The sequence below is a fragment of the Urocampus carinirostris genome, chromosome 10 (assembly GCF_059441175.1).
Source record: "Urocampus carinirostris isolate Australia breed hairy pipefish chromosome 10, RoL_Ucar_1.0, whole genome shotgun sequence".
In the NCBI taxonomy this organism is placed as follows: domain Eukaryota; kingdom Metazoa; phylum Chordata; class Actinopteri; order Syngnathiformes; family Syngnathidae; genus Urocampus; species Urocampus carinirostris.
The window spans coordinates 12,975,716-13,003,400 of record NC_142358.1 but is presented as its reverse complement, the minus strand read 5'-3'; the positions used below and the strand labels follow the sequence as shown (position 1 = coordinate 13,003,400).

Here is a 27,685-nt window from a genome sequence, read left to right as displayed (position 1 = left end):
TCATTTCCATTAAGTCTTTATAACAAGCATGACAACACAAAACCAGTTTCTATGACTGCAAATATATATTTAAAAAAAGTGTTTAGTTCATATTCATATTTTCTTGTGACTTGCAATCCAGATAAAATTTCATGGGAAATAAGATGGTCTGATCATCTGGCTGCTCAGAGCGACTTGTGCCTTGCTCAAAACTAATCGTGCAATCAGAATAGTTAAATTTGGTGGATGCCAACATAACTCTTCAGAAGCAAAAATGCACTTTGCAAAGTCGCATGCATAAACAAAACTTTATCTCTTTAATAGTAAATCAATCAGTTAAATAAACCTTTTGGCCATTTTAAAATGGGAATTTCTCCCTAAAAATACCCGTCTGAGAATTTAAGTTCATTCTTTTGCAATAAAATCTTGCAAATATGGATTGGTTGCCTTTTCTTGCACAGAACTGTTTTGTTGTCACTACTGCATATACCTGGTCCTTGAATACACCACCTCTCTATCACATAATACCATTTGGTGCTTTGCCCCTGAGAGGCCTGGCTCCTCAAGACCAAGATGTTCCACTTCCTGGAGAGAATAGGCTCCTTTAAAATAAACTTTTATAAGAACAGGCCTCGCCATAATGTAAAAATTATAATCTTACCAAGCAAAAAGTCTGTTGTGAAATTGCTTAAATCACTGGATATGTGTTCTTTAAACTCAGTCCTATATGCACAAGCAACGTAATTTTTTGAAATGCAGTCTTTACTGGAAGTGGACGCATATATTTGGATAAAGAATAATGTCAAAACCACAGCTTGACTTTGTCGTAACAAGTGAAACCATGTTACGACAGTACCCATTGAGCCTAGCCGCTAGGAATTCATTGATTTCTACAGCGTGTGTAAAGGGTGACAAATAGTATGTGAAAACCTAGGAAGTGCACAAGAGACTTTATATCTGCTTTTTACTGATCACATCATAATACTGGCTGGTATTGTTTGCTCGGTTTCGGAAAGCTTGTCAATACGGCAAGTGGTAGAGAAATTAGCCCAGTCTTGGTTGTCCGAGGGTGCCAATTTTTGTGTGGGCGTTGAAGAAAATAATTTGTAAAGTTGACTTTGTGGATTGAACAGACTTTTTTGATTTTTAAATGACAGTAGTGATCAAACATCTGACAACTTATCCAAATGTTTTCTCAACATTTTTATCAATGGGTAAAAAAAATGTGGAAACGGCAGCCGGCAAACAGGATCCTTCAATTAAAGGTCACTGAAGACTGATTTGAACCCCGCAGTGACCAAGAATTGTTAATGTCAGGTGAAGGGGTCTGGGGACACGTGGCCTTCAGCAGACTCTACCAGCTCACGTTCATGGCGTTTTCTTTCTCCTGAAAGGATTTAAAAAAAAAAAAAAAAAGTTATCCATACAAACAACTGATGAACTCTACAGGTACTCGGCAGAAAGACTTACGTTCTTTTAGGAAACAGTTGGACATCACCGGCCAAGATGCTGTTTTTAGACTATAGACACAAAGTACATTAGAATAATTGGAAACATAGTTAGCAAAACAGAACATATTAAGTACACACTATGAGCAGAGAGCTTCATTTGTCCATTTTAACAAACTTGTGTTTATATTTGGCAGCACGACAAAAAAAGTGGTTTACATCAAATTATATGGCTGTTCCGAATTCAGATTCAGGGTAGCTCTGTATTGGATCTTAAGGTCAGTAATGATGTTTATACAAATGAAAGTCTGCCTTAATTTCACCGCTTTAGTGTCGGTGGTTCATCCATCTTGAGGCTTAATCCAATCACGCTTCTGCACTTTGCTCATTTCCTGGCAAAAACCTAATTGCGCCTCTCATCAGCATTTCTCTGGTTTCCTGTTCCCCACCCAGAGACGGCGCAACGACAAGTAGGAAAAGGCCACAACGAGGTCTTGTGATCCCAATAAAATGAGGGCTTAAAAAAAAAAAGAAAATCAGAGGGCCCACAAAGTCCCAAGAATAGGCATTCTGTCATATGTCAACAAATCAGTCGAGGAAAGCAATATTAGAATGGACACTGCTGTGACAACTTCTCACATTGTCCATTAGCTCACGTGACGCCACAGCAGCCACAAGCTTTGGGCTTGCAGCCGTGGTTGCTAATGGACGTCCCAATGGGAAGGAAAACACATTATGTGACTCCGGTCACTTGACTTTTCCGACTTTGATTTCTTTTCAAGTGAGTAGACAAATTAATAAATCAAACGAAGTTTACGTTAGTCCTCAGTTGACCCTGAATTATGCACGCAAGTGTCCATGCTAAAATGAAAGACAGTTTTCCATTTTATTTGATACCATTAAAAATATACAATGTGATTCAAATTAGCCCTGTTGTTTGAAGTCACCGAGTGCTGCCTGTATGAAAAAGAACCAGAAAATTCGATAAATTCTGACAGAAAATTTAAACAAGCAGCTATAATTTTCATAAATGCAGATCATTTCAATTAATTGAATGGGGCATATTTTTGGCCCCCCTTTCATTAGTGTTTTCTGTCTGTGTTTGGTCTATGTTGTATTCAATTTGCTAGTTATTTTTCTTACCGACAGCACTTGATGAGGTCAAACTGTAGAGATAGGAAAGTCAATTATTCCATGGTTTACCTGATGTGTGAACCAAGGCAGGTCGGTGTCATTTTTTAAGGAGACTTGTTCTATTTTTCTTCATGGGGTCTTTTGAGACAGATTGCCGAGAAACATGGCAACAATTTCAGACATTTACAAGCGCTATCCTATAATTTAGCACTTTTCAAACCTTGAAAACACAACATTAACATAAATGCATTTTCAGGCGTTTCAAGCACCTGTACAAACCCTGTCTTTCCCATTTCATGCTTTGGGCGCCGAAGAGATCAACTGACCGCTACCATCGACAAAGAGGCGCTTTTTTGTGATTGGCAAACAAAAGAGGGCGTGTGTTTAGCTTCACAGTGTCCCTGCCTTTTGATTGGATTTTAGGCTAGTTTGCTATAGGTGCAGGAGATTTCAGTTTTCTATGCAGCAATTGCAGTGAGATAAAAAAACTAAGCTAATACTCTCTGGTTAAATGAGGAGGTTCTGAAATGCTCAAGCATTTTGGGGGAGGATAAAATCCAGCTACAGCTGCATAGAACCATGCAGCTGGAAAGAGCAGTGCAGAATCAAACCATTAACCAACGCTGCTCCTTTCGCCCCCACGCAGTTATGTTCACGCCAATAAAATTTTTCTCCCCCAAATGGCATGTAAATCATGTAATCATGTACACAAGCCGACATAAAATTGGCAACTACGAAAAAAAGTGTTACGCATGGCTTGTGTTTGCATTAATTTGATGCAATAGCTGTAGAACTCAAAAGTAAACACGATCCCACTCTTTTCCTTTTGGGTGCATCTTGTGTACCGGAAAACAAAGCAAGCAGTCTGTGATGCTGAACTGGTATAGTGGAATGTAAAATACAAAAAGAAGAAATAATTGCATGGTTTGGAAATCAAAAGCAAGGTCGGATGCATCAAGGACTGGGCTTAGTACACAACACAGGTACTCTACCAGCTGGGCCAACCATGACCCATGCACCGTATAATTATTTGAAAATTGATCACATGTAACTGATGGTGTTTTGAAGAACATGAGGTAAAAGGTTGCCGAATGTCCCTTCATCATCGCAATGACCTTGTGTTAGTAATTGAAATAAGTCACAAACCTGTAGCAGGCTGCTCAGACAAGATCTCTCCTACGGCTGCAGCAGAAGCAGCTGTCTTTGACTCAGCCACGTCGTCATTATGGAGGTCTTTCTCCCCTTCAGCTTTAGGTGTGCTCTCAGCGTCAGTGGGATCACTCACTATGACGCAGGGATCCGATGGAATATCTGCTTTGTCTAGAAACAAACAAATGACGGGTCTAGTATTGACCCTTTGCACGTGATATCACGTTGACTTCTCAGCAGAACGAGAGCCATGATGGACGTGTGTGTAAAGGGTCAACAATTTTGAAAGGAAAAAAAAAATAAAAAAATCACCCTGGGTATTGTTCCTCTTGCAATACATCCATTCAAAAAAATACAGAAAAGTAATCTACAACAAGATAATATAGTAAATACATAATACATTTGTTAATGTTAGGTCTAGTACGATAGGATTAAAATAAGTGAACCACAAAAAAATGAAAGGAACTTCGTCTATTTAGAGTTGAAAAAAAAATTGTCCTTGCAGTTTTTGGAACATTTAATATGTCACATCTAACATCTGCACTGCTCACAAATATCAGTGAGGCATGACTCACACCGTAGAAATAATTCCAAAAATTCCATAGCTTCCTCAATTCAAATTTTCAAGCACATGACCTCATCTACACAGGCAAATCCCTTCAGCCCTCATCTGATCCATGCCACTTCACAAGACACGCACACACTTGAGTAATTGCTAACCTTCCAAGGGGATATCAGGTGCATTCTGATGGTCATCAGGGAGGGCTGTGACGTTGGGCAAAACTGATGGAGGGTGTCCAGACATTGATGCATCTGACGTGACTGTGGAAACAGACTCTGGCTCTGATGCCACGGAAACCAGCTGGACGTGTGTCGTTTCCTGAGGTGATGTCACAGCTATAGTACAATAAAAATGAAAAATACTTATATATTATTAGTGTGATGATAAAACAAAGAGATATTTTCTAACTTTCTGACCCTTTCAGAAGCTATTATGACATTAGTGTCCCGTTTAGATTCTATGTTGATTTGTATTTGTTAGGTTTTCATGTAAGAGACAGCGGTCTTCTTCCAAATCTGTATTAATTTTTATTACAGATGCTCCAACTTCTGAAATAATTAGTCAAATAATCTGATATTGAATGAAACAAATAATAGGGGCATTTTGTGAAGTAAATTCAGTGAAATCAAATCGTTTTAATAACCGACGTTTGTTCTTTGGACTGCATACATTTACCGTATTTTCCACACTATAAGGCGCACCGGGTTATAGGGCGCACCCCGAAAAAATAGTTTTTGGTCCTATATTTGACATACATAAGACGCACCGGATTATAAGGCGCTACAATGGGAACGTCGACAAAACAGTCAGATAGTTCAGTCAAACTTATTACCCCCTTAACATTCCCAAAGCTTGCAAAGACGCAAATACGTGTCGAGAACACGTGCGGATGCTGTGTCCGTACGATGTCACTCAAATGCATCGTTCCATCATTCGGAAGGTTAAAGTCTTGGGATTAAAGAAATGCCAACCATTCCTTAGTTTCTATTTTCGCTTGCAACTTTACCGTGCATATGACAATAAACACTTGGAATTGAGTTTAATTTAAAAATAGACACTCCATTCCATCCATTATCTGCACCGCTTATCACAGAAACATCGAGTTCAGTCTGAAACAAGATACTGGGAAAATATATAGCCGAAGTAGCTCACCGAAGTCGTTGTGTTCAATAATAATGTGCAGCCATGGTCCTCTTATATCCGTGAGTTTAGTAAATCCAGGAGAATAAAATATTTACAAATACAGAATAGTAAAAAAATGCTTTCTGTATGCCTTCAACCATGTGCTATACGGATTCATCTTTTTCGGCCAATTGCAGGCTTTGTTTTGCCGCTTCAGCCAATGCCAGCCTGTAAATGATAAAAAGGATCCGCCCATTGACCTCCGAATAACTTTAGCCAATAGTGATCGATTCAAATGATGATTGACACATTGGTTAGCCAATGAAACGCCGGTAAATAAATCCCAGCATACACCGCGGACTACTTGGTGTTCGGGGGAAAATCTAGTCGGCGGCTGCAAGTTTGTTGGGAGACTTTGCGATTTAATAATAATAATAATAATAATAATTTCCTTTGTATTGTCATTCTTTGTAACAATGTACACAGAACGAAATGTCGAATGATCCATAAATAAGGCGCACTGTATTATAAGGCGCATGGTCAGCTTTTGAAAAAAATTAAGACTTTTAGGTGCGCCTTATAGTGCGGAAAATACGGTAATTTCAAATAAATTTGTCAGGCACAGTCTGGCATAAAGCTCAAGCTTCTCTTTGATAGCGAATTATAAGAATGAATACAATGGATGTTATTTGAATCTTACCAAGGGAAGTCAGACTCCATCTCATTCAACTGTTTGACGTGCTTTCTCTTTAGGTGTTGGTGCATCACCGAGGTACTGCCATGATACGCAATATCTGGTTTGCAAACTTTGCAAGTTGCCATATCCAAGCTAAAATACGCCTAAACATGAAAAGCTTCGGTTTGCGTACTTGATGTCGACACCATCATTTTTTTGTATGTAAGCGCTCCAGACAGAAGAACTATTGTGCAAGAGCAACTCTTAGCAGAGATTATTATCATATAAATGCCTCACTTTGTTAGAAAAACATGTCTGGCCACAATAGTCGACAATGAAATTCATTCATTCACGTCGACTAAAGGTTGCAGCACAAATTTGTATTACCATTTATAATAACCCCTAGCTTTTTTTCAAGTTTCGCATGTAGCATCACAAGAGTGCAGTCCGTTTCCAGAACGAAAGACGAATGTTAAGATGTGTATCAGTAATACCTGTTTTCTCTTCGGTGAGTTCCGGGGTCTTGTCCTGCTCCTTCGTTTGTGAAGGGCTGCTCTCACCACTAGGAGGTTTCAAGGGGCTCTCACCTCCCATACTACTTCGTGGTGACAGCATCTCCATCTCCTCTCCCCAATCTGACACAGGCTGGTGTCCTTCCATCAGCCGAAATGGGCTGATTGGCTTTCCCACTTCTGGGGGATTCGTTAAGGTTACCTGGGGTGACGGGATGTGTACTTTGGGTCTAGGCACACGCTTCTCGCGAGGACTTTCAGCAGGGGGCGGTGGAGAGCGAGGTGATAGTGACACAGGGGAGCCATCGTCTTTGTCAATTTCCTCTTTTCCTGTGTCTTTTTTCTCATCTTCGTCTGACAGGTCCTCCTCCCCCTCGCTGGCATCCTCCCACTGATCGTCATCCTGCTCATCACCCCCCTGCTCCACCTGAGAAAAAAACTTGAGTCACAGGAAGTTCTAACGTGAACGTGAGCACTCTCACTTCCTGCTGCCAACCTGCTGTGTTGGCTCAGGTGTTGACTTCTCTTTTGTCTCGCGCTTGGGTTTATCTTTTTTCTCCTTCTCCTCTTCTTTCTCTTCTTCCCAACGATTGTCATGCATACTGTAAAAAAATATTTATGTTCAGTTGACTAGAGTCTATGCGTTTTTCAACAGTAAAACTTGAACCACCTTACGTTTGCAAACTACAAAATAATAGAAATTAATCAAAACACATTTGTTTATAGCATGCTTAATCATGAAAAATGGTTTGGGGAGAAAGGATAGAAGAATTAAAATAAAAGCATCATGTTCTTCTTTAGCTTTTCTGAAGATTAAAACTGTCATTTACCTGTAACTGGGCTTCCCTCCCTTGCCCTTTCCGCGGCTTCTCTCCCCTCGATATCCCTGGCTCCTGCCCTGGGACAGGAAGTCGCCGAATGAGGGCACTTTGGGGGGGCGCTTTACATCATCTGCACAAAAGGGTTTATATTAAAGATTACAATGGGTAAATGAGACATCTTACTTGTTAATACAGTGGCTTCAGCATTTCAAACAAGAAGAACGCTTTTCACACTGGTCCGTGTTATCTGAACCCCCATTACCCAGCTGAGAAATTATTTATTGCCCTTTTTGTTACAATAATTTGGTTTCATGATTTGATTATTGTGAAAACTGTTTAGCTTGTCAAGGAGACAGAAACAGGATAATCTCCGTCTTTTTCCCGTCGGTACTTTTCCTTTTGTTTCCTCAACAGTTTCTCATTTGTTGGTTTTACATTCATTGTCATGTTTATTTGATGAACAGAAGGGAAAAAATATCTCAACCAAAAAAGTGCATTCAATTTAATGCTAAATAATTGATTCCAATGTCAAAATTATTTATGACTTCTCCAATATTTGTAATAAATCACGTTTTTTCAAGTATTATTTCAAATATCATGAATCATTTCAAATATATCTTTGATTTAAAAAATGTAATTTGTTACAATCAGCTATTTTTCTGTGAAATAAATATGGAATCATTTATTTAATAGAATTATAGTACTTTTGTTTTAAAATGTTATGTTTATGTTGTATTAAATCAGAATTTATGTGATAAATAAAATGGTTTAAATTTTAATCAGTTTAAGTAGGTAAAATAGATAATACAATGAAAGTATTGCAGGTCATTTGCTTGTAAAAGATTTGAGGTATCAGAAATTGAGAGGAATGAAAAGAAAATCGTATTTCCATTTTTTCAAAAACTAAATATTATTTGAGATACAAAATGCTTTAAATTACGCGAGCTGGGGAAAAGAAACAAAACTGATACTTAAAAAGGTGCCACTCCAGGGCTACACAAATAACGTGCCGAATCATAAATAGGCACATTTAGTTGGCGGGCCTCAAGTTTAAATGAACCAGCTGAGCTTTTGAACGGCAGATTGTGATTGAGACAAACAGACCCTAACAAAAGATCAAACATGGATCCATTTTTGAGACAAGACAATAAGATGGAACAAACCTCTTATCCCAATACCTCAAAAACGCAGCAAAAATCAGGTAAGTACAGAAGCAAAGAAGTGGGAGGTGAAGTTGAACAGGAGAGAGGAGAGTCACAACCTGAAAGCTTTACACTGTTATCAGGGATGGAAGAGGAGAGGCGGGATAAGTGATTGAAGAGCGAGGCGGGAGGTGATGAAAAGGTTACAAAGAGAAGGCGGGAAGCAGGATTAGTGAGAAAAGAAAAAAGTCCCAAAGAGACGCGAGATGAGGACGCAGGAGTCATTCAGCGAATTAAGCGGCAGTGAGTGATGTAATAGAGACTCCACTTTTTCCACTTAAAGTCTGGCAAGCACTCAGAAAGCCGCAGTCGAGGACCGCTAAAAATAATTTTTCATTTTCAACCTTCACACTCCTCATGGCTGATGCCAACCACTCTTCACCCACATCCCGCGTGTGATTTAAAAAAGAGAAATGGTATGATACAGTTAGAATGAGTGTGTGAGAGATTGTGCAAGACAATAAACGTTTGTGTGACTGTACAATTCACTCAACCAATGAATTGTAAAAATAAAAGATGTACAGATGGGCAAATTAATATCATAAAATTAATGATTAGAGAATAGAATAATGGTCTTTATCGTCATTGCTAAATGTTGTGAAACTTTGTATCCAACGAGATTGGACATGGCTTGCCAGGGTAAACATGTAATAAAGACTTTATAAAGCAAACGAAAAAAGACTATCAGGAAAGAAGGCGGGAAACAATTTTTACAACGTAATGGTGCATTGTAACAATAGTGCAATGAAAAAAAAGTTCAATAACATTTTGGCAGCAACAAAAAACACAAACAAGTCAAAAGGTATTGCGTGTGGTTGTATTTAAAAGGTAACAAGTTTAACAGGACAGCCAGGAAAATAAAAAACTACCATAAATTAGTCATGGAGAGTGACGTTATTAGCTGCTTGGCTTTCCTCTCCCCCACTAATTAGCCTAGGTCACGTGTTTTTCAGCTCATGTGAACATTCAAGTTGGCAGTTACATAGTTCATGTTGTGCAAAAAGAAAACGAAAGAGAGGACTTTCAAGTAAAATGTATTCATATAGCCTTATATCACAAAACGAGTCAAAGGACTGAACAGGATACAATTACACCATCCCCTGATCTTATGATGCGGGCAAGGTAAAACTCAAAAACCTCAAGATGAGGAAAATAAGAAACCTTGAGAAGCAGCCTCACAAGTTAACCAGGGTGCAAAAGATTTTGTCACACAAATGTATCTGTTTTTTTGTCATTGAGGGTTGCTGCAGTAACGGACCTTATTGCATTCACTTGTCATCGTTCCGCGTGGATTAAAGGAACTTGAGCTACCTGACACTGATTATACGGAAAGAGAAGTATGGCGTTTTCGATTTGGACCTTCCAGTGGATGTATTATTGAGGACATGATTTGTAGGTGCAAAAGTAGAAATATTCTGAGTACAATGTAAATAACGAAAAAAGTAACTACTGTCAAACCTTCTATTATGTATAATATAAATAATGTTGACAAAAACATGGACTAATTTATCTCAAATGAATGTTTCTGGGCGTCACTGCAGTGTTTTCTAAGTGTTTTTTGTATGCTCGCCATTTTCTTAGGTATTGCTCAGTTATTTACATGGAAAATGTTTACAGGTAAGGATTTGGAAAAACAACAAGCCTCACCATATTTAAAGCCATACTGTTTAAAATGTAAGAAAAAAAGTACCCACTTGTATTCGGAATTTACAGCAACTTTGAGAAAGGTTTTTGGGTTTATGTTTGTACGAATGTGAGATCTAATCAATCTAACAAAATAAGCTTATCCGATTTAACCACATGAAAGAAGTGATATGGTAAAATTACAATCTTCTTGCAGAAAGTGAGGTGAAAGAATGTAATTTTAAATGCACCACTGAGTTCGATTGACACCCCCTAAAAGATTTGACGTCAGACCATCATACTGCCAGGTGGTGTAATACTACTTATCCGCTCATGAGGCATCAAGGCGCGGTTGCATGAAGAGGCAACTAATTACACTTGGGGAACATAAAAATAAAGTACTGTATCACTACTTCCATTTGACCAGTCAGATGAAAAGGTCACTCTCAAACAACAAATTGTGGTGTTGGTCTGCCCTCTATTGGCCTGAGGAGTGAAATTAGAGCTCAAAGGATGGTAATGCATGCATACACACCCAAACATACATCAAAACACACATTGAAACAATAATCATTCATCGTGGCACAAAATACTTTACATCATGACAACAAACAGACATAACACAAGCACACATTGCCCATGAAACATACATCTTCTAGGGCAGGGGCGTCAAACCCAATTGAGCTCAGGGGATACATGGTAGAAAAAGCACTCTCGTAGTAAATTAATGGCATAAAAAGAGGGCCTTAGCTGCAGAGCTTAAAATCTTTTGGTGGCTCACAATTAAATTATGAGTATGATACATGGGTGTAATATTCGATTAAAAAACGATTACTGAGTTTTTTTACCCCTCGATATTTTTTGTTCTTTCATTAAGATTTAATCTTTTGTAGTGTCTATCAACTAGGCATTTATTAAAAAAATCATTTTCACTGCAGTTGTTTTAACTGGAAATGGACAAAAGAAAATACTAATTTATAATTTAAGTGCCAATCATATAAATTATTGATTTATTAATTTAAATGTTCTGCTTTTCATGTATTAACTTTAATAAAAAAAAGTTTTCCCTAATATGAGTATTTCACCTCTGTTAATTTTTTTAACTCTGCATTATTAAATCTAGCCGCCAACCAATCATTTCCAATGACAGGGGATGAAAAGCGTAGTTTAGTAGCATATGTTATGGTTAGAGACAACTGAGCACAAGCGACTGCAATCGTATTGCTTTATAAGGCACGTCTAAGACTTCTATTTAAGGAAAAATAACATCTGGATAATCTCTGGTTGATAAACGGAAGTCAGCAAATACAGCTAGAGTGTAGTTTACTTTGAGACTGGTGCCTGGCTTTGGCAACATCTCATGGACATATTTAAAACTGCAGGTCGTTATTTGACAATGCGACAATTTTTCCCATGTGCTTATCCCTGCATTGTCGTGCAAGTTGGATGAAATCCATTGGGGTCACATAGTTGACACACCCGTGCTAGGAAAAGATGTACTGCCAACAATGCTGCAACACACAAATCTGCATGCTTGGATGTAAGTGCGCCAACACGGACACACACTGGTGCAAGCATGGACGGCCTACACTTGGGTCTAACCTGAGTGTCTGCCCCGAGGCACACTACCAATGTTACGACTGCAGAGTGTAAAGAGACATAGACATGGCGCATCACTCATCGGGGGAAATTAAGTCACAGATGCACTGTGGGTAATCGGTCATATCTTAGTATGGACCCAGGACACTTATGAGATCTCCAGGGAGATCTCAACACCACTCTTGGGAAATACAGCCAGCCACTTAGCTAATGAGCTTAATGAATGGCTGCTCACATGACTGCCTTTATTGGTGCAGACTACGGTACGGAAAAAACGTTAGGACGCAGACAGAAAGTAAAAAAGTTGCTGTGACATGATTCTAAGGAATTATTGGACATGATGATGAGTGATTGTGGTCTTTCAGCATCTCATTTGTATTAATACAGATTCACATTTACAAGTGAGATTAAGTGCATAGTGTGTAGCGAGGAACACAAACTGCTGTCAAAAGATCCAAATATTACAGAATGTTTCAAAAAAATTGACATTCTTTGGGTATTAATGATTGTTTTTTTTTTTAATAATGAATATATATTTTTCCCTTTACTATCTCACGAGCAGATAATTTGTATATATATAAAAAATACTTATCTGCAGAAGACGGTTATCCCAGATATGATTCAGCCTGTTTGGCAGAGCGGGATAATCAACTTGAAGTATGCTGTGTATTGGGCGGTGCGCATATTAAACATTCGTGAAATTGTTCAGATACATGCTTTTTAATTTCTTGTTCAGATTTGGAGGAATAAGTCTTATGATTTTCAACATTAATAGATGTTATTTTTATCTGCTTAAACATGTACTGAGGCTGGTTCTCAATAAAGGGACAAATAAAACTGCAGGTCTTGGCTTCACTCTCTCCAACTTCCCTCCTAAAACTTACAAAACAACGCACTAACCATCCTCCAGAACCCTTAAAATGGCCGATACGTAGGCACCTGAAATACATAGTGTGTTCTTTTACCATGTTGACATTAACATACCTCTCCTGCCACCTTGTTCTGTTGACCCTCCCTCTGCCACCAAATTTGCTTCCTCCTTAAACCTGTCAACAAAAAAATTAAAAACGGTTGTGTTCGGTTCATTTGACGAACATGCCAGCACCACCACTGCTACTTTCATTACATGTTCTCTGTTTTCTGCGCGTCCCACTCCCGTCTCCACTGTCCGGTGGCATTGCGATGGCGCGCCAGTCGCTCCTCATCAATCTGCTCTCTCTCCTTCTTCCAGCGAAGATATTCAGCTCGTTCTCGGCCAGTCATGGACATAGTCATGTCCATCGAACCTTTAGGGCCAGGACGTCGACTCTGAAAAAGCCCAATACAACAATGTTTTGGGGAGTGTACGCATGTCTACTAGGAGTCAATTATTATATCCAACTGACAGCAACTGGAATTTAGTACAATGGGCATACTATAAAACTATGAGTATTATTAGTAAGAAACCCAAACATCAACTACAAATAGTTTACGTTTCATCAATGTGTGACACTTCAATCAAAAAACAGTGCTTTTAAACTAGTACATAGTATGGAGTGGAAACATAAAATGTAGCATTGACTCCATTAAAAACTATTTAACAGGGATGAGGAGACAGGAAGAGCAAGACAGGAAGGGATAAAGAGATAAACAAAACTATCTTGAAAGCCAAGACGAGGAAATATGTTGAAGCGCATCTAGTGCATGAGACGCCACGCTGATAAACCGCTAGAGTTTAACAACGCTAATATAAAACAATCGTTGTTTTGTTCCCACCGATATTATGTGATCGCATAAAAACAAATAATCGACCGAAGCAGCTCAGAAAGGGTTAAATCACGTTCTTTGCTGAAGTGCTGATGCATAGGACAAATATACTGGCAGTGCATTTCCCCTGTTTCACGTGAAACTTATAATGCAAATATTATATATTATTGTACTGTTCTCAGCTCAGGGATGCTGCTGGAAATGTGAATTTCCCTTCGGGGATGAATAAAGTATCTATCTATCTATCTAATAGGGTTTCTTCTTCCTAGGGGGAATTGGCAGAAAATAATTGATAAACACTGCTAAAAAATCGAGAAATAAATAACTTCAGCATGGCTAGTTTAGGGATTTATCATTTATGTTTTAAATAGTCCAGGCAAGAGGAGGTATTTTTTGCATTTGTATTGATTTTCAATCTCTGTGCTTGACTTACAATCCACTCCTTCTCCAGATCACCGCCAGTCTTAACATTGTCAAAATCCAGACCGCCCCAGTTGCGCACATGTCTCCTGCTACCCTCTTTGCGGTCCATGTCTGGGGCCGGGCCAGAGCGACGTGGATCATCTAAAAAGTTGCGGAGTGGCTTATCACCATCTGCCTGAAAACAAAGTGTCAGCCCCGTAAATATACAGTGGCAAACGAATCCCCAAATGACAAATATTGACTGAGCTTTCATTCAATAGCTTATGTTGATTTGCAGCCATATTTCTAGTTTAGGCAGTTTACACCAGCAATAATCCAAGGAAGCCTCTAAAATTATAATCCTTAAAAATTAACTAAAAATAATGACAAAAATGAATGCATATGAAATTCAATGTGTCAGTTACCCGCTGTCCCCTCTCATACTCTGCGATTTTCTCCATTTCCTCATTCATCTTCTCTATGTTCTGTCGCCTCTTCTCCTCCCATTCCTGCTCAGAAGGAAAGCAATAGGACAAAAAAAATGTTTAAAAAAAAAAAAAAAAAAATCCACCACAAAAAAAGAACAGTACATTTACCTGAGACTTACGGTCCACACCACCTGGTGTCCCTCCCGTGTCGTCTTCTCCTCCTCCTCCTCCTCCATCACCGCCCATATTACCACCTCTTCCACCACCACCAATTAGTCCTCCCCTAGATCTCCTTCCCCCTCTTCGTCCTCCTGCTTCAAAAAAATCTCCATCTCTGGGTGTGCGTGGTTCCCGCACTTTTCTCTCTTGGCGACCCCCGGCTCCTACTCTTGGGGTCACCCCTCTTGGCATCCGGCCCGAACCAGTCCTCCTAGGGGGGCTGTGGCTGTCGCTGGGTCCTCGGGTGCCATCATTCTCCTCAGACATTCTCGGGCCACGCGGTGTGGCAGCCTTCCATTCATCCACCACGCGCTTGTCCTGAAGCAATTAAAAAGTCCTGATTGTTAATGCCAACAGTAGGTTAATTTACTGCCGAGTTTTCAAACATTTGAATAACGACTTAAAACATGAGCTAATCAGCATCTTTATTGGCAAGAATCCACACCAGAAAAAATAAAAGGAACTAGTCCGGCATTTTGTAGTGGAGTAGCCATTATGTTATGATATTAAGTTATTTGCAGGTGATACCAAGTTATTTGCAGGTGTCAGAGAATTGATTTCCTTTAAATGCTTTACACATGCATGACAATCCCTCGTTGCATCAACATAACTGCTGTGACTACCAGCTATGAATGATAACTGCAGCCTTAAATTATGTAAACAAGCATAATGCCCTGGCGTTGCCGGGCATTGTACTTATGCGTGGTTGTTAGGGCCGTGATTTGTTGAAAAAGCGCCTGGGAGTTACTAGGGAGTGCCAAAGAGCTGTATGACCGCATGCAGCTTCAGAGCCACTTGTACACGAAAGCAGATGTTTTTTGATTTCCTTGTTATTTGTTGGGGCTGCCTTGAACAACCTAGCTAAGGACACTCCTAAAGGTCAAAAGTGCTTCTGTTTTGGTGCATATAAGCAACATAACACACAAGCGAATCGGAATGTATATCATAGTCTAGATAGATAGTCCTGTCTAGATCAGACAGACAGACAGACCTAATGAACGAGGCAAATTGTAGCTGTGTGTTGTTGTGGTACGAACTGATGTGCAAATTAGATAAAATATGATGTAAATGAGTGTAGTCTCATCTCATTAGCCGTACCGCTTATCCTCATTAGGGTCGCGGGGGGGGGCTGGAGCCCATCCCAGCCATCTTCGGGCAGTAGGCAGGGGACACCCTGAACTGGTTGCCAGCCAATCGCAGGGCATGAGTGTAGTCTTTCTTCATAAATATTTTTTTTAGATTGACATGAAGACCACTATTGTCCCTCGCTATTTAAGGTCTGCATTCAGTCATTGCCTCGATAGCTTATAGGCTAACCCTGGGGTCAGCAACCTTTTTGGTGTGGAGTGCCACTTTCAAATGTCCTTGTAAGTCAGTGTGCCACACCAAGATTAATGACTCGCACAAGAATTTTTGTATATTCAACGGAGCTGTCATTTTACCCCAGTCCACATGGATATACATTGAAATAGTATAACTGACCAATTTTATCTTCCACTATTCTTGTTCATCAACAAACTAAAAAATGAATGTAAGCAACATGTGGAAAGGCCTGTAGACATCCATGACTTCAACCATTCTTCATCAACAATGAACTACATTGTAACAACAAGTGATATGGACAGCTACCACACCATTCATCAATAAAATCTTATTTCAGAAACTTGAAACACACACACACACACACACACACACACACACACACACACACACACACACCTTTAACATATTCGCCATCAGTAAATGGTTTTCCGTGCTTTGCCATGCAGTGAGCAATGTGATAGCTTTCTTCAGTGGTGGTGTTTTTAGCAGTGACAAGGGTCTCCAGGGTCTGTGTTTTTTTGCCGTACCTGGACGCTGCACGTTTTGATGTCTGCGCCTTGACAGACGCTTCCTTGAATTCATGTTCATGTTTCATCTTGTAATGACGTTTAACACTTGACGTGTTAGGTACAACACTCTCGAGGCATAATGCACAAACAGCACGGTCATTTTTTGCACAAAGCCTCAGTCATCTTTCCACGCTGGCTGAAAAGAACGAGATTTTTTTTCGCTGGAGGAGCTGTCGTAATTCGTTCATTTATCGCGCGCTGGTGTTTTTGTGGGAGGGTTAAAACACAGATCTCTCCTCTGCGAGGCACCGCGCAGACACACGCTCACACACGGAGCCGAGGGGGAGGAGGGGCGCGACCGCAAAGCCGCTAAACAACACAACTTGCAATGAAAATGTCTAAATTTCAGGTAAAAATGCGCATTAAAAGTACGTTTATTATGCATTTTAAAACGTTTACGACGTATAAGAAAATCTGTACGGAAAAACACTAATTTGTCAATTATGGGTACCATCCGGTATACACCGACTATCACGAAACAGCAAATCAATCAAGTCAAACGAGTTCGAGTTCTATAGTGAAAGGAAGTCCATCTTTTTTCTTAGAGAACCGGCTTTTTTGGCTCAACTCATTAAAAAGAGCCGGCTCTCAAACGTCTCACTTGCTTTGATGATTGACATTACAATTTATGTTGTATGAAGAAGTTAAGAAAAAAAGGAAGTATAAAAGTAGAAAATGAAAAAAAAAAAAGACAGGTTTGTGGTTATCCCTTTAATCAGTATATTACCAACAATAATTTGATGCAGAAAATGAATTAATAATTTGAATAAGAAAATGTATTATTCTACTTAATTATATTTGCATGTATTTTTTCCTTCTTTGGTGAACGTCCAAGCTACTTAATTTTTTAACCTTTTTTATAATAAACCTCATTCATGTCGAGCAACTCAGTATCAGAACAAAATGTTAATTAACAATATATATGATATAACGAAACACATGTACAATATAACATGTTAAACTACATAAATAAACACGTTTGAAGAAAATATGGTGCAAGATAATTTTGTAAGGGAAAATACAACAGTTTGTAAGGGCATGGAGCCGTGGAGGTTGACAGGTATGGAAATTCTTTGAAAGATCGCGGAGGCAAGGAAAAGACGTGTGTTCAAGTGAACGATTCAACGAAAGAAAATAAACAAAAGAATACTCCTAGCAAGAAAAGGACTTTTCTGCCAAAATTGACTAAATTATATTCCTGGTTACGCTATGAGGATGATAATGGATTGGCGGGGCAGAGAACCACGCAGAATATATGAACTGAAAGATCTGAAGTGATAACTGCTTTGTATTACCAATTAACTGATGGATAAAACTGAATGAAAATATGTATTAATATAATTATTTCAGCAATATTATTTTGTATAATGTACAATATTGTTGTGAACTGAAAAATCTTGAAGTGATAACTGATTTGTATTACCAATAAACTGTGATAAAATAAATGATAAATCCCTATATTTTTCACCGATTTACAATTTCAACCTCGATAACACTCAATTTTGGGGACCCATAGATTTCTGTTGGGACCCATAGATTTTTGAGCATGCAAGTCCCCGGGACCCATCACTTTTCAGAGGTAAAATGAACACTGAAACTACTGTTTTAAAACTCAAACTCATCTATTTTGTTGTTTGCAAATGCACCGCTTGTAACTGCAGAAATTTCCAGAACTTAAAAAATAGTGACAATTTGTGACAATTTTTTCTTTCGTCTGAGACAAAGGTCACAAACATGTCAGTATCTACAGTAATCATATTGCACAGTAAAAGATTGAAATCATATTGTATAACAACCCTTTTTTTTTTAAAGCAGCTTTGCGTAAAGGACTAGTACAATATAACCAAACAATCCAATGTTTACAGGAATACAAAAATTAAAGTTTCATGCAGATATTACAACTTACACCCCCTTCCGGTGACTTGGACAGGTTAATCGTAACGGTGAAGTTTTCCTTCTCCAACCTCCTACGATCAGTCTCTGGCTGTTCGTAGGCACGGGGCTTCCGAGGAGTCGTAATGGCGATGCCCTCCTGCTCTGCTTTTTTTTTGTCTTCTTCGATTTCCTGTTGACAACAAGAAATAGAAGCCAATGAGTCAGCATCAAAAGAATAGAATATACCTTTATTGTCATTGTTACAAATGGGCTAACATATTGTGACAACGAAATTGGGCATGACACTCCAGTTTTACACATTCATAGTGAGGTATGAGCAAGAAGATAAAGGAACAGAGAAGATAATGTTATAAGACAAGGGGGATAAGGCTATAGTTATAATTTACATGGTATTCACACAAGAAATGTCGTCATGTGGGATGTTACATACAGGGTTGTCGTTGGTATTGTAACGGTTGTGCAATATTGCATTTGGTGCAAAGTCATCATAGTGCAAAAATAGTCAGCATGAAACAGGAAATGGTCAGACATTGTGCAATTTGAGCATTAAACGTAGTGCAGTCGACATGTGCAAGAACAAGACATGAGTAACATTATATTCGTATGAGGTAGTGTTGGCACGAGTTTTCAGGTTTTTTTTTTGTGCGGTGTCTGTTTGAGCAGTGAACAAACATAGTGCAGACAGCATGTACGTGAGTACCATTTTACATACGTGTGAGGTAGTTTTTTTGCAAGTTTTCAGTTTTTTGTGCGGTGTCTGTTTAGGGTGGTAATGGCTGTGGGGAAGAAACTGTCTGAGTCTGTTCGTTTTTGCTTTGTGTGACCTGTAGCGCTTGCCGGAAGGCAGCAGGTCGAAGAGATGGTGGCCGGGGTGAGAAAAGTCCTTGATGTTTTCTGCTCTGCTGAGGTAGCGAGAGCAGGCAATGTCCTCCAGACTGGGCAGAGAGCAGCCGACGATTCTCTGGGCTGTTTTGATGATCCTCTGGAGCTTTTTCCTGTCTGCTGCTGTGCACCCAGCATACCACACCGTGATGCAGTATGTTAGGATGCTCTCCACTGTGGCTTTGTAGAAGGACACCTGCAGCTGCTGTTTTAGGTTATTTTTCCTGAGCAATCTCAGGAAGTGCAGTCGCTGCTGGGCCTTCCCTACCACCGCTCTGGTGTTTGCAGACCAGGAGAGGTCGTCGGAGATGTGCACGCCCAGGAATTTGAACGAGTGGACTCTCTCTACACAGTCTCCTTTTATGATGAGTGGTGCTGGATTCCTGCCATTCCTTCTGAAATCCAGAATCAGTTCTTTTGTTTTTGTGGTGTTCAATATGAGGTGGTTTTCCGAACACCACGTTGAAAGTGACTCAACCTCATCCCTGTATGCCGCCTCGTCCCCTTCAGAGATGAGGCCGATCAAGGTGGTATCGTCAGCGAACTTAATGATAGTGTTTGTGGGGTGGGTCGGTGAGCAGTCGGAGCTGTAGAGGGTGAAAAGCAGGGGGCTCAGTGCACAACCTTGGGGGTAGCCAGTGTTCAGTGTTAGGGTGGGAGAGACGTGGGTACCGAGTTTCACCGACTGTGGGCGGTTGGAGAGGAAGTCCATTATCCAGTGGCAGATGGAGGGAGAGAGTCCTAGGTGTGCAAGTTTCTCCACCAGGATCTCCGGGATAATGGTGTTGAAGGCTGAGCTGAAGTCCAGGAAGAGCATTCTGACGTAGCTCCCCCGGTGATCCAGGTGTTTCAGCACGGTGTGAAGTGCTGTGTTTATGGCGTCGTCAGTGGAGCGGTTTGCCCTGTAGGCAAACTGGTGGGGGTCCAGTGTGAGTGGCAGGGAGTTTTTGATGTGCCGGGACACTAACCTCTCAAAGCACTTCATGACCACAGGCGTAAGAGCTACAGGCCTGTAGTCGTTGAGGCTTTCCACTGCTGACTTTTTGGGGATGGGAATGATGGTGGAGGTTTTGAGGCAAGGTGGGACGGTCGCCTGTGACAGGGACCGGTTGAAGATGGTGGTGAAGACCCCAGCCAGCGGATTGGAACAGTCCCTGAGTACCCTCCCTGGTACTCCATCCGGGCCAGTTGCCTTCCTGGGGTTTATGGTATTCAGCGCACGCCTAACTTCGTGCTCCTGAAATGTGAGGGAGTTGCTGCTGGTTGTTGGTGGGTGTGATGTGGCTGTTTGTGGCCTACCAGCTTCAAAGCGAGCGAAGAACTGATTAAGGTCCTCAGCTAGTGAAGCCTCAGCCTCAACAGTTGCCAGGTTGTGGCCTCTGAAGTTGGTGATGTGTTGGAGGCCCTGCCACATCCTCCTCGGGTCATTTCCAGCGAAGAGGTGCTCGATCCTCCTTGTGTAGGCTGCTTTTGCTTCCTTGATGCCTCTCTTCAGGTCAGCCCTGGCCACCCCGTAAAGAGCCTTGTCTCCAGACCTGAAGGCGGTGTTGCGGTGTTTGAGGAGGGTGCGCACCTCGCTGGACATCCAGGGTTTTTGATTTGGGTAGTTTTTGATTTTTTTATATACTGTGACTTCATCCGTGCAGTAACGGATGTAGCATAAAACAGTGTCAGTGAATTTCTGGAGGTCATGGTGTTCAAATACCTCCCAGCAAGTTTGATCAAAACAGTCCTGCAGCTTGGAGAGGGCTTCCTCAGGCCACGTTTGTATTGTCCTCGTTACAGGTTTTGTTTTCCTTCGGATGGGGGTGTATGAGGGGGTAAGGGATAGGCATAGGTGATCCGAATTTACTAGTTTTTTCAGACAGGAACATCTGAGAGTTGGCAAGGTACCTGATAGCGCTTGACCAGAGCTTCATTCTTCTTCCTCAGGGCTTCGATCCTTCGATCCAATTCTTTATCTTTCTCCTCCTTGGTTTTGAGGTCTAACTGTACTGCAGAAGACTGTCACACAAGAAAAATAGAAAAGTGAGGACTTTTGAGTACAGAGAAATAGTTGAAAAAAGACAGAAAAAGAACAAGACACAAAATCAGTAAAAAAAAAAAAAAAGTACCATATAAAAAAAAGAAAGAAGACGTCTAAAGAAGAAACACAGGGAATCAATTTATTTTAAAAAAATGTCAAAAAGTACAGACTAGTGGACAGGACAGCTGTGCATTACTGCCCTATTAAGGCAATGGGGCCAATGTCCAAATTACATTTAAAAAAAGTCTTTTCGGGAAAAGTACAGTTATCTCAATTGAATGCATTGGCAAAGCGCTAAAACATTTTCAAATGCTAGTGAAAACAGCAAAAAAGACAAATAATATTTTTTTAACGGACCAACTCACCATGGCAACTTCTGGCTTACACCGGCAGAAGGCTGACTGTTTTTGAGATAATGCACTGAAAGAGAAAAACAGTAAACCAATTATTCAGTCAAACATGCCAAGTGTATCTTGTATGTATGCATTTATTTAAGTTCTGCCACTAAAAATTTAACACTTAATTTCTAGGTATCAGAATCACCACACATTTTAAGGGTGAAAAATATTTCTTTATGTATATAGAGTTTTCTGTATTTTTGAGAATGGTAAAATACATTGAATCATTTAAAATTTCTATGCCATTATAAAATTATTTGCATAAGATAACCTGATATTCCTCAAATTAGGCTAGCTGATGGAATGTCCTCAATGTCCGATCCGCTTTCCTTGAATTTGGGGTGCGGAGGTGTCCTTAAAAAGTTTAAAATCAAACATTTTCTCTAATGAGTATGTGTTAACAATGCCCGTCCGAGTTCAAAGAGCCTTTATTATTTTTCCTCTCTGCTTTTATCATCGGTGTTCCAGCCACCGAGCGCATTAGGCTGGAGGAAAGCGATCTTACACATGCTTGAGGATTTCTTTTATTCTTGGATAAAAATTGTGAAAAAAATACAGTCCAAATGCCAACCCCAACCTCAAAACTAGATAGTTTTTCTGTGTACTCGTATGGGGTTTGGATCGGGGGACATTGTTAATATTACATTAAATCCTTTGAACTGGCTGGCAACATGTTCAGGGTGTCCCCTGCCTACTGCCCGAAGGTAGCTGGGATGGGCTCCAGCACCCCTGGGACCCTACTGAGGTTAAGCGGTGCAGATAATGGGTGGATGGATTGATAAACCCTTTGAAACGCTTAGATTTCAGGTGTTTGTACTGGAAACGACTTCAAGGTATGTAGAAATGTAACTGTGTATTTATATTTGAGAACTTTCCTCATAAAAAATACATACAGGCATTGGAATACAGTAGTCTATTTTGTCATTGATACCAATGTAGTGAATATTGTTGAAGAGATTAGACAAGGCACTTCTGGAGAAACATGTAATAAGACTTTAAAGACATAAATAAGATTAAAAAATTAAAGAATCTTAGGACAGCTAGGCAATGTTTACAAAGTAGTATTGTAGACTGGACTAGTAAAAGGGCATTGTATAAGCAATCTGCAGTAGGCCTATATTTGCAAACAAATGGATAAAAAAAACGGGCAGCACAGCGGCACAGTGGTTAGCGCATGTGCGGCACAGTTCTGAGGTCATGAGATCGAACCTCCTGTGTGGAGTTAGCATGTTCTCCCTATGCTTGCGTGGGTTTCCTCCGGGCACTCCGGTTTCCTCCCACATTCCAAAAACATGCATGTCAGGTTAATTGGCCGGTCCAAATTGTCCCTAGGTGTGAATGAGCGAGTGAGTTGTCTCCTCGTGCCCTGCGACTGGCTGGCAACATGTTCAGGGTGTCCCCTGCCCACTGCCCGGAGCTAGCTGGGATGGGCTCCAGCACCCCTGCGACCCTACTGACAATAAGCGGTGCAGATAATGGATGGATGGATTGATGCTAAACTTAGTTGCTATGATAATAAAACAAAAATAGAATCAACATGTGGTTATTGACAAAAAGAGTGACTGACTTCTTAAAGCCGCAAAGTGTAGGATACCACTGTGTAAAAAAAGTACAGATTCTCGACCGATGATGATATATCATGTATTTTGCCTTGAATTCAAACGTGTTTTTTTTTTTTTTTTTTGCTCGATCGACGATTTTGTACCACTAAGAGGCACTAACTATTACACACTGTCCCTTTAACACTCACGTTCTGCCTTCCCATGTTTGCTGGTACTGTATTTAGTTGATCAAGCGAAGCTAATAGGCTCAGGTGAGTTGGAAAGGTTCGCGCATGCGTGGAAGAAAATCCTTCACGAGGAAGGACCCGCGGTTTGAGAGCCAAAAGTAGGACGAATTGGAATTTTGAAAAAGGAAAAAAAACATTTCGATTTTTTTCAGACACATTTCAGTTACGACACATTGAAAAAAACATTTTTTGTCCACAAAAGAACTTCACCGCTCTTTCCAATACGCTTCATAGGACGGATGTTAGGGTTAAACGTAACGTAAGCACGGAGAGCCATGACACAAAGCGAGCCACACTAAACGAATAATAGGGCTGAGAGGGACGGCATGCTATAAACCAAATAGTCATTCAGTTGTGCAAGAAGAGTAAATATAATCATTGTCATAAAAACATTACCTCGTCTAGAAGAGAGCTATACGTTACAAGCAGATCCCTGCCACTTCAACAACCTCGATTGCTAACGTTATTTAGGATTCAGTACCGTACGACACATTTCCTGCCATAAAGTGAGCCAGCCTCTGGATTTAAAGGTACAGTAACGCTTGTCTTGTGTAAGTTCATTTGTATTAGTAGTTGTGATACAATGTTAATTTTTATTTTATTTTTAAATACTGTATATAATTGTATTTATAATATCCCCTTGTTCTTATTGTCGATGATTAGCTGAAGTAAATGTTGCAAGCGTTTTAAGGAAACACGCTGTAAGGGAAGACATTTTCCAACAGATGGCGCTCTAAATCCTAAGAAACCTTGTCCCCCTGTCTTAAAAATGTAAAAGACTCACTGCTAATCATGTAATAAGGACAGCAAGGATTGTATTTTATACAATCCCTCATCATTTGCCATCATTGCATGCATGACTTAATTTTACTCACGAGTGAATCAGAACGTCAATAAATAATTTTGGTGTTCAAAAATAACTTCAAACCTGAACGCCAGCCACAAAATCCGAGCAAGTCATACTCAACTTTAGGAGGACACGTACAGACCAGGCTTTACTCATCAATGGAGAATCCAAACGAGAGTACGATCCTTCAAACTTCTGAGTGTGCACATCTCTGACAACCTCTCTCGGTTTGTCGGCGGCGCAGTGGTTAGCGCATGTGCGGCACAGTTCATGTCTTGGGAACCTCTTGCGTGGGTTCAAATCCAGCTCCAGACTTCTAAGTTTGTATGTTGCATTTCAGGTTAATTGGCCGGTTCAAATTGTTCCTAGGTGCGAATGAGCGAGTGAGTTGTCTGTCCCCGTGTGCCCTGCGATTGGCTGGCAAACAGTTGAGGGTGTCCCCTGCCCACTGCCCGATGATTGCTGGGATGGGCTCCAGCACCTCCGCGACCCTACTGAGGATAAGCGGTGCAGCTAATGAGATGAGATGAGATATATATATATATGTGCACGTACATGTTGTATTTGACTTTATATTTGTTTTTAATTAGATTAATTTCATTAAGTTGGGTTCGAAGCACTCAATATCAAAGCAAAATAATAGTGGTAGCTGACGGACCCATGTGGGGGAGGCAGGAACTAGAGACAGGGCTTCTCAGTATTTATTGAAAAAAAAATGGGGAAAAAGTAACAAACAAACAAGTGGACTCAAAGAAACCAACAACATGCCCAAATAGGAAATAAGAGACAATGTAATGTGTTCTTGGGTCGAATCCCTGAAGCATGTGCCAAGTAATTTAGATAACTGGTTCATGGACCAGGTTGGCACGGCTGAGTGGTTAGTGTGACTGTGGCACAATTCTTAGGTCATCAAATCTAGCTACCTGCCTTCCTGTGCGGATTTTGCATGTTCTCCCCGTGCTTGTGTGGGTTTCCTTTCAGATGACCTCATCATTGAACGAGCCAAACAAACTCTCGGGAGATAACACTGGAGTCCTTGAGGTTTTGATCACGGAGAGATGACACCAACGCTGGCCACTTGTGTTTATCCACAAAAGACATTCATTTCAGGTTCATTGTCCCTAGGTGTGAAAGAGCGAGCGCGTGAGTTGTCTGCCCATGTAACCTGCGACTGGCTAGCAACCAGTTGAGGGTGTACCTTGCCCTCTGCCTGAGGACAGCTGGGAAGAGCTCCAGCACCCTCGAGACCCTACTGAGGATAAGCGGTGAAGGTACTGGATGGATGGGGTAATGAACCGCGAGTTTGAAGCCCTGCAAAGCGGGTTTATCACGAGACTGATTCAGGAATTGATTCGCTAGATTTGTTTGCAGTTCGGAGAAAAATGGATTCCTCTAAACGTTACCTGTGTCCAATACGTTAAGAAAAAACACCTGAAATCTAATGAATTAAATTTAAAAAACAATAGGGAATTTAATATCCCTCCTTATTTCTGATTTTCGCCTGCTGCATAGCATAAAAACATAGACAAAGCAGCACAGAGCAGTTCATGTTGAAACACTTTTCCTTCCAAAGCTTCACTGCTTTATGTGTGCCTTCACTAAGGGACAAAAAAAGTATAGTAAAGTAAAGAACTCAAAACACAAACCTGGCATTGTCATGGTTGTGGAAATGACAATGACCCAACTAAATAGAGTGTCCAAACAATTGTATATACACAGGCGACTCGGGTGATTTCCTCACATGAATCTTTATAAATGTTTTCATAGATAAAACAAACACATAATTTTAAAGAATTGCAAGCACTTCATTGTAAATACACATGACTATCCTGACATTCTTGTAATTCTTAGAAGTGAAAAAAAAATAAAACATTACAAGTTTTCATTACATTCTTGAGTGCCATGTTGATATTAATGACAATAAAGACAATTTTTATTCAAGATTCTTTTTTTTAACGCAAGAGGACGATTATGCCGGTCTTTACTGGAGGGTCACACTAAGTTTATGCCACAAAAGCACATGATTTGTGTCATGCCAATAGGTTGCCAATATAATTATATAACATGGAGAAGCTAATCATCATAACATTTATGTGGTTTTCAGTTTATGACAGTCATTCCCATCACTTCCTTGTTGAAGGAGGGTAAAGGAAGGTGTTTGGGAAGGGTGGATCCTGTGTGATGACCTCATTGTTGAACGAGCCAAACAAGCTCTCAGGAGACAACACCGGAGTCCTTGAGGTTTTGATCACGGAGAGATGACACCAACGCCGGCCACTTGTGTTTATACACAAGGCCGTCTCCAGGGTGGAGGGAGTAAAGGAAATGCTAGTGCCGTGTGTCTCCGGGCAGTTTACGGATGCTATACCCAACAGCACTAGAGTTTTCTCTTGCTTTAATCACTGACGTGCAGTGAGGTTCGTGTCTGGCGAGGCATTGTCAGATTTACAAATGAAATACCTACATACAATTCATCATTTGATTGGCAGAGCAAAATTAAATTCATAAACTGTGATGTAGAAAAATAAGCGTTTTAATATTTTACCATAACAAATAGAATAAATCAGTGTTTATTGTACATAAAAGCATCATAGATGTTATCCTACATTTTGAATACACGAGAACTATAGGATGACTTGATTTGCTGTTAGCTTGCTAATACTATCTCTAATTCTATTGTTTGGGTCTCACTATAGCCTTCAGCCATGTGTGACTTTCTCTGCATCTACGGAGGCTCAGCACAGTAATTAGTAACATATAATTGTATTAATAATAGTCACAATATGAAATTAAAAAGAAAATCCCAAAATTGGAAGTTAAATGAGAAATAACTTAAACACTGAGTAAATATAGCCAATTTAATGTATTTTTAATTTTATATTTTAAGGATAACAGGTGAGGTACAGCCTCTCCTGACTGCATGTTACAGTCTTTACATTGAAGGATTTTAAACATTTGACTATAAAGGATTTTATACGATTGAATACAAATTACATTCATTGAGTGCAATGATGATTTTCACCGAGTAGGCTATAGTTCAATGACAGGTCACGCCGTTCCAAATGCAGAATATTTTGACTAGGAAGTTTTGATAACAGAACTCTGACGGAGGACAGCAGGCGATGTTTTGAGAACAAGGCCCTGATGACGTAGAAACGCTCGGTGTTGTTTTGAGTTTTCCAGACATCGCGACGCCCCATGGGAGGAGTCGAGACGCCATCTTGCGGGGAGACGTGGGCCGAGTGGAGAAGGCTAGAAGACTTGAAGAGAGGGTTGCCCAGAGACTCCAACGACACTAATTTGACTAATTCGGCCATTTTCGATGGAGTACAC

The 27,685-nt window shown here is 40.2% G+C and overlaps 1 protein-coding gene and 1 long non-coding RNA gene across 2 annotated transcripts; one reads left to right on the top strand and one right to left on the bottom strand.

The window, feature by feature from the left end:
- On the bottom strand, positions 1 to 24,022 carry ccdc9 (coiled-coil domain containing 9). Its single transcript, XM_088345567.1, has 16 exons — positions 23,902 to 24,022; positions 21,684 to 21,738; positions 21,186 to 21,296; positions 18,421 to 18,579; positions 14,572 to 14,940; positions 14,401 to 14,484; positions 14,007 to 14,171; positions 12,954 to 13,135; positions 12,812 to 12,873; positions 7,413 to 7,533; positions 7,079 to 7,184; positions 6,565 to 7,009; positions 4,431 to 4,607; positions 3,708 to 3,881; positions 1,450 to 1,499; positions 1 to 1,366 (listed from the first exon to the last, which is right to left on the bottom strand). The coding sequence occupies exons 2-15, from the start codon at positions 21,684 to 21,686 to the stop codon at positions 1,495 to 1,497; spliced, it is 2,163 nt and encodes a 720-aa protein (XP_088201693.1). The 5' UTR covers positions 21,687 to 21,738; positions 23,902 to 24,022; the 3' UTR covers positions 1 to 1,366; positions 1,450 to 1,494.
- On the top strand, positions 23,572 to 26,964 carry LOC148357765 (uncharacterized). Its single transcript, XR_015851513.1, has 3 exons — positions 23,572 to 24,035; positions 25,334 to 25,393; positions 25,478 to 26,964. It is a non-coding gene; the product is annotated as an uncharacterized LOC148357765 (long non-coding RNA).
- The last annotated feature ends 721 nt before the right edge of the window (positions 26,965 to 27,685 follow it).

What these genes read in the sequence shown, in the direction of transcription:
- ccdc9 (XM_088345567.1), bottom strand. An exon ending in GTGTGGACCGTAAGTCTCAG is followed by an intron (nt 14,485 to 14,571) that starts GTAAATGTACTG and finishes CCTTCTGAGCAG; the next exon opens with GAATGGGAGGAGAAGAGGCG. An exon ending in CACCTGAGCCAACACAGCAG is followed by an intron (nt 7,010 to 7,078) that starts GTTGGCAGCAGG and finishes TTTTTTTCTCAG; the next exon opens with GTGGAGCAGGGGGGTGATGA.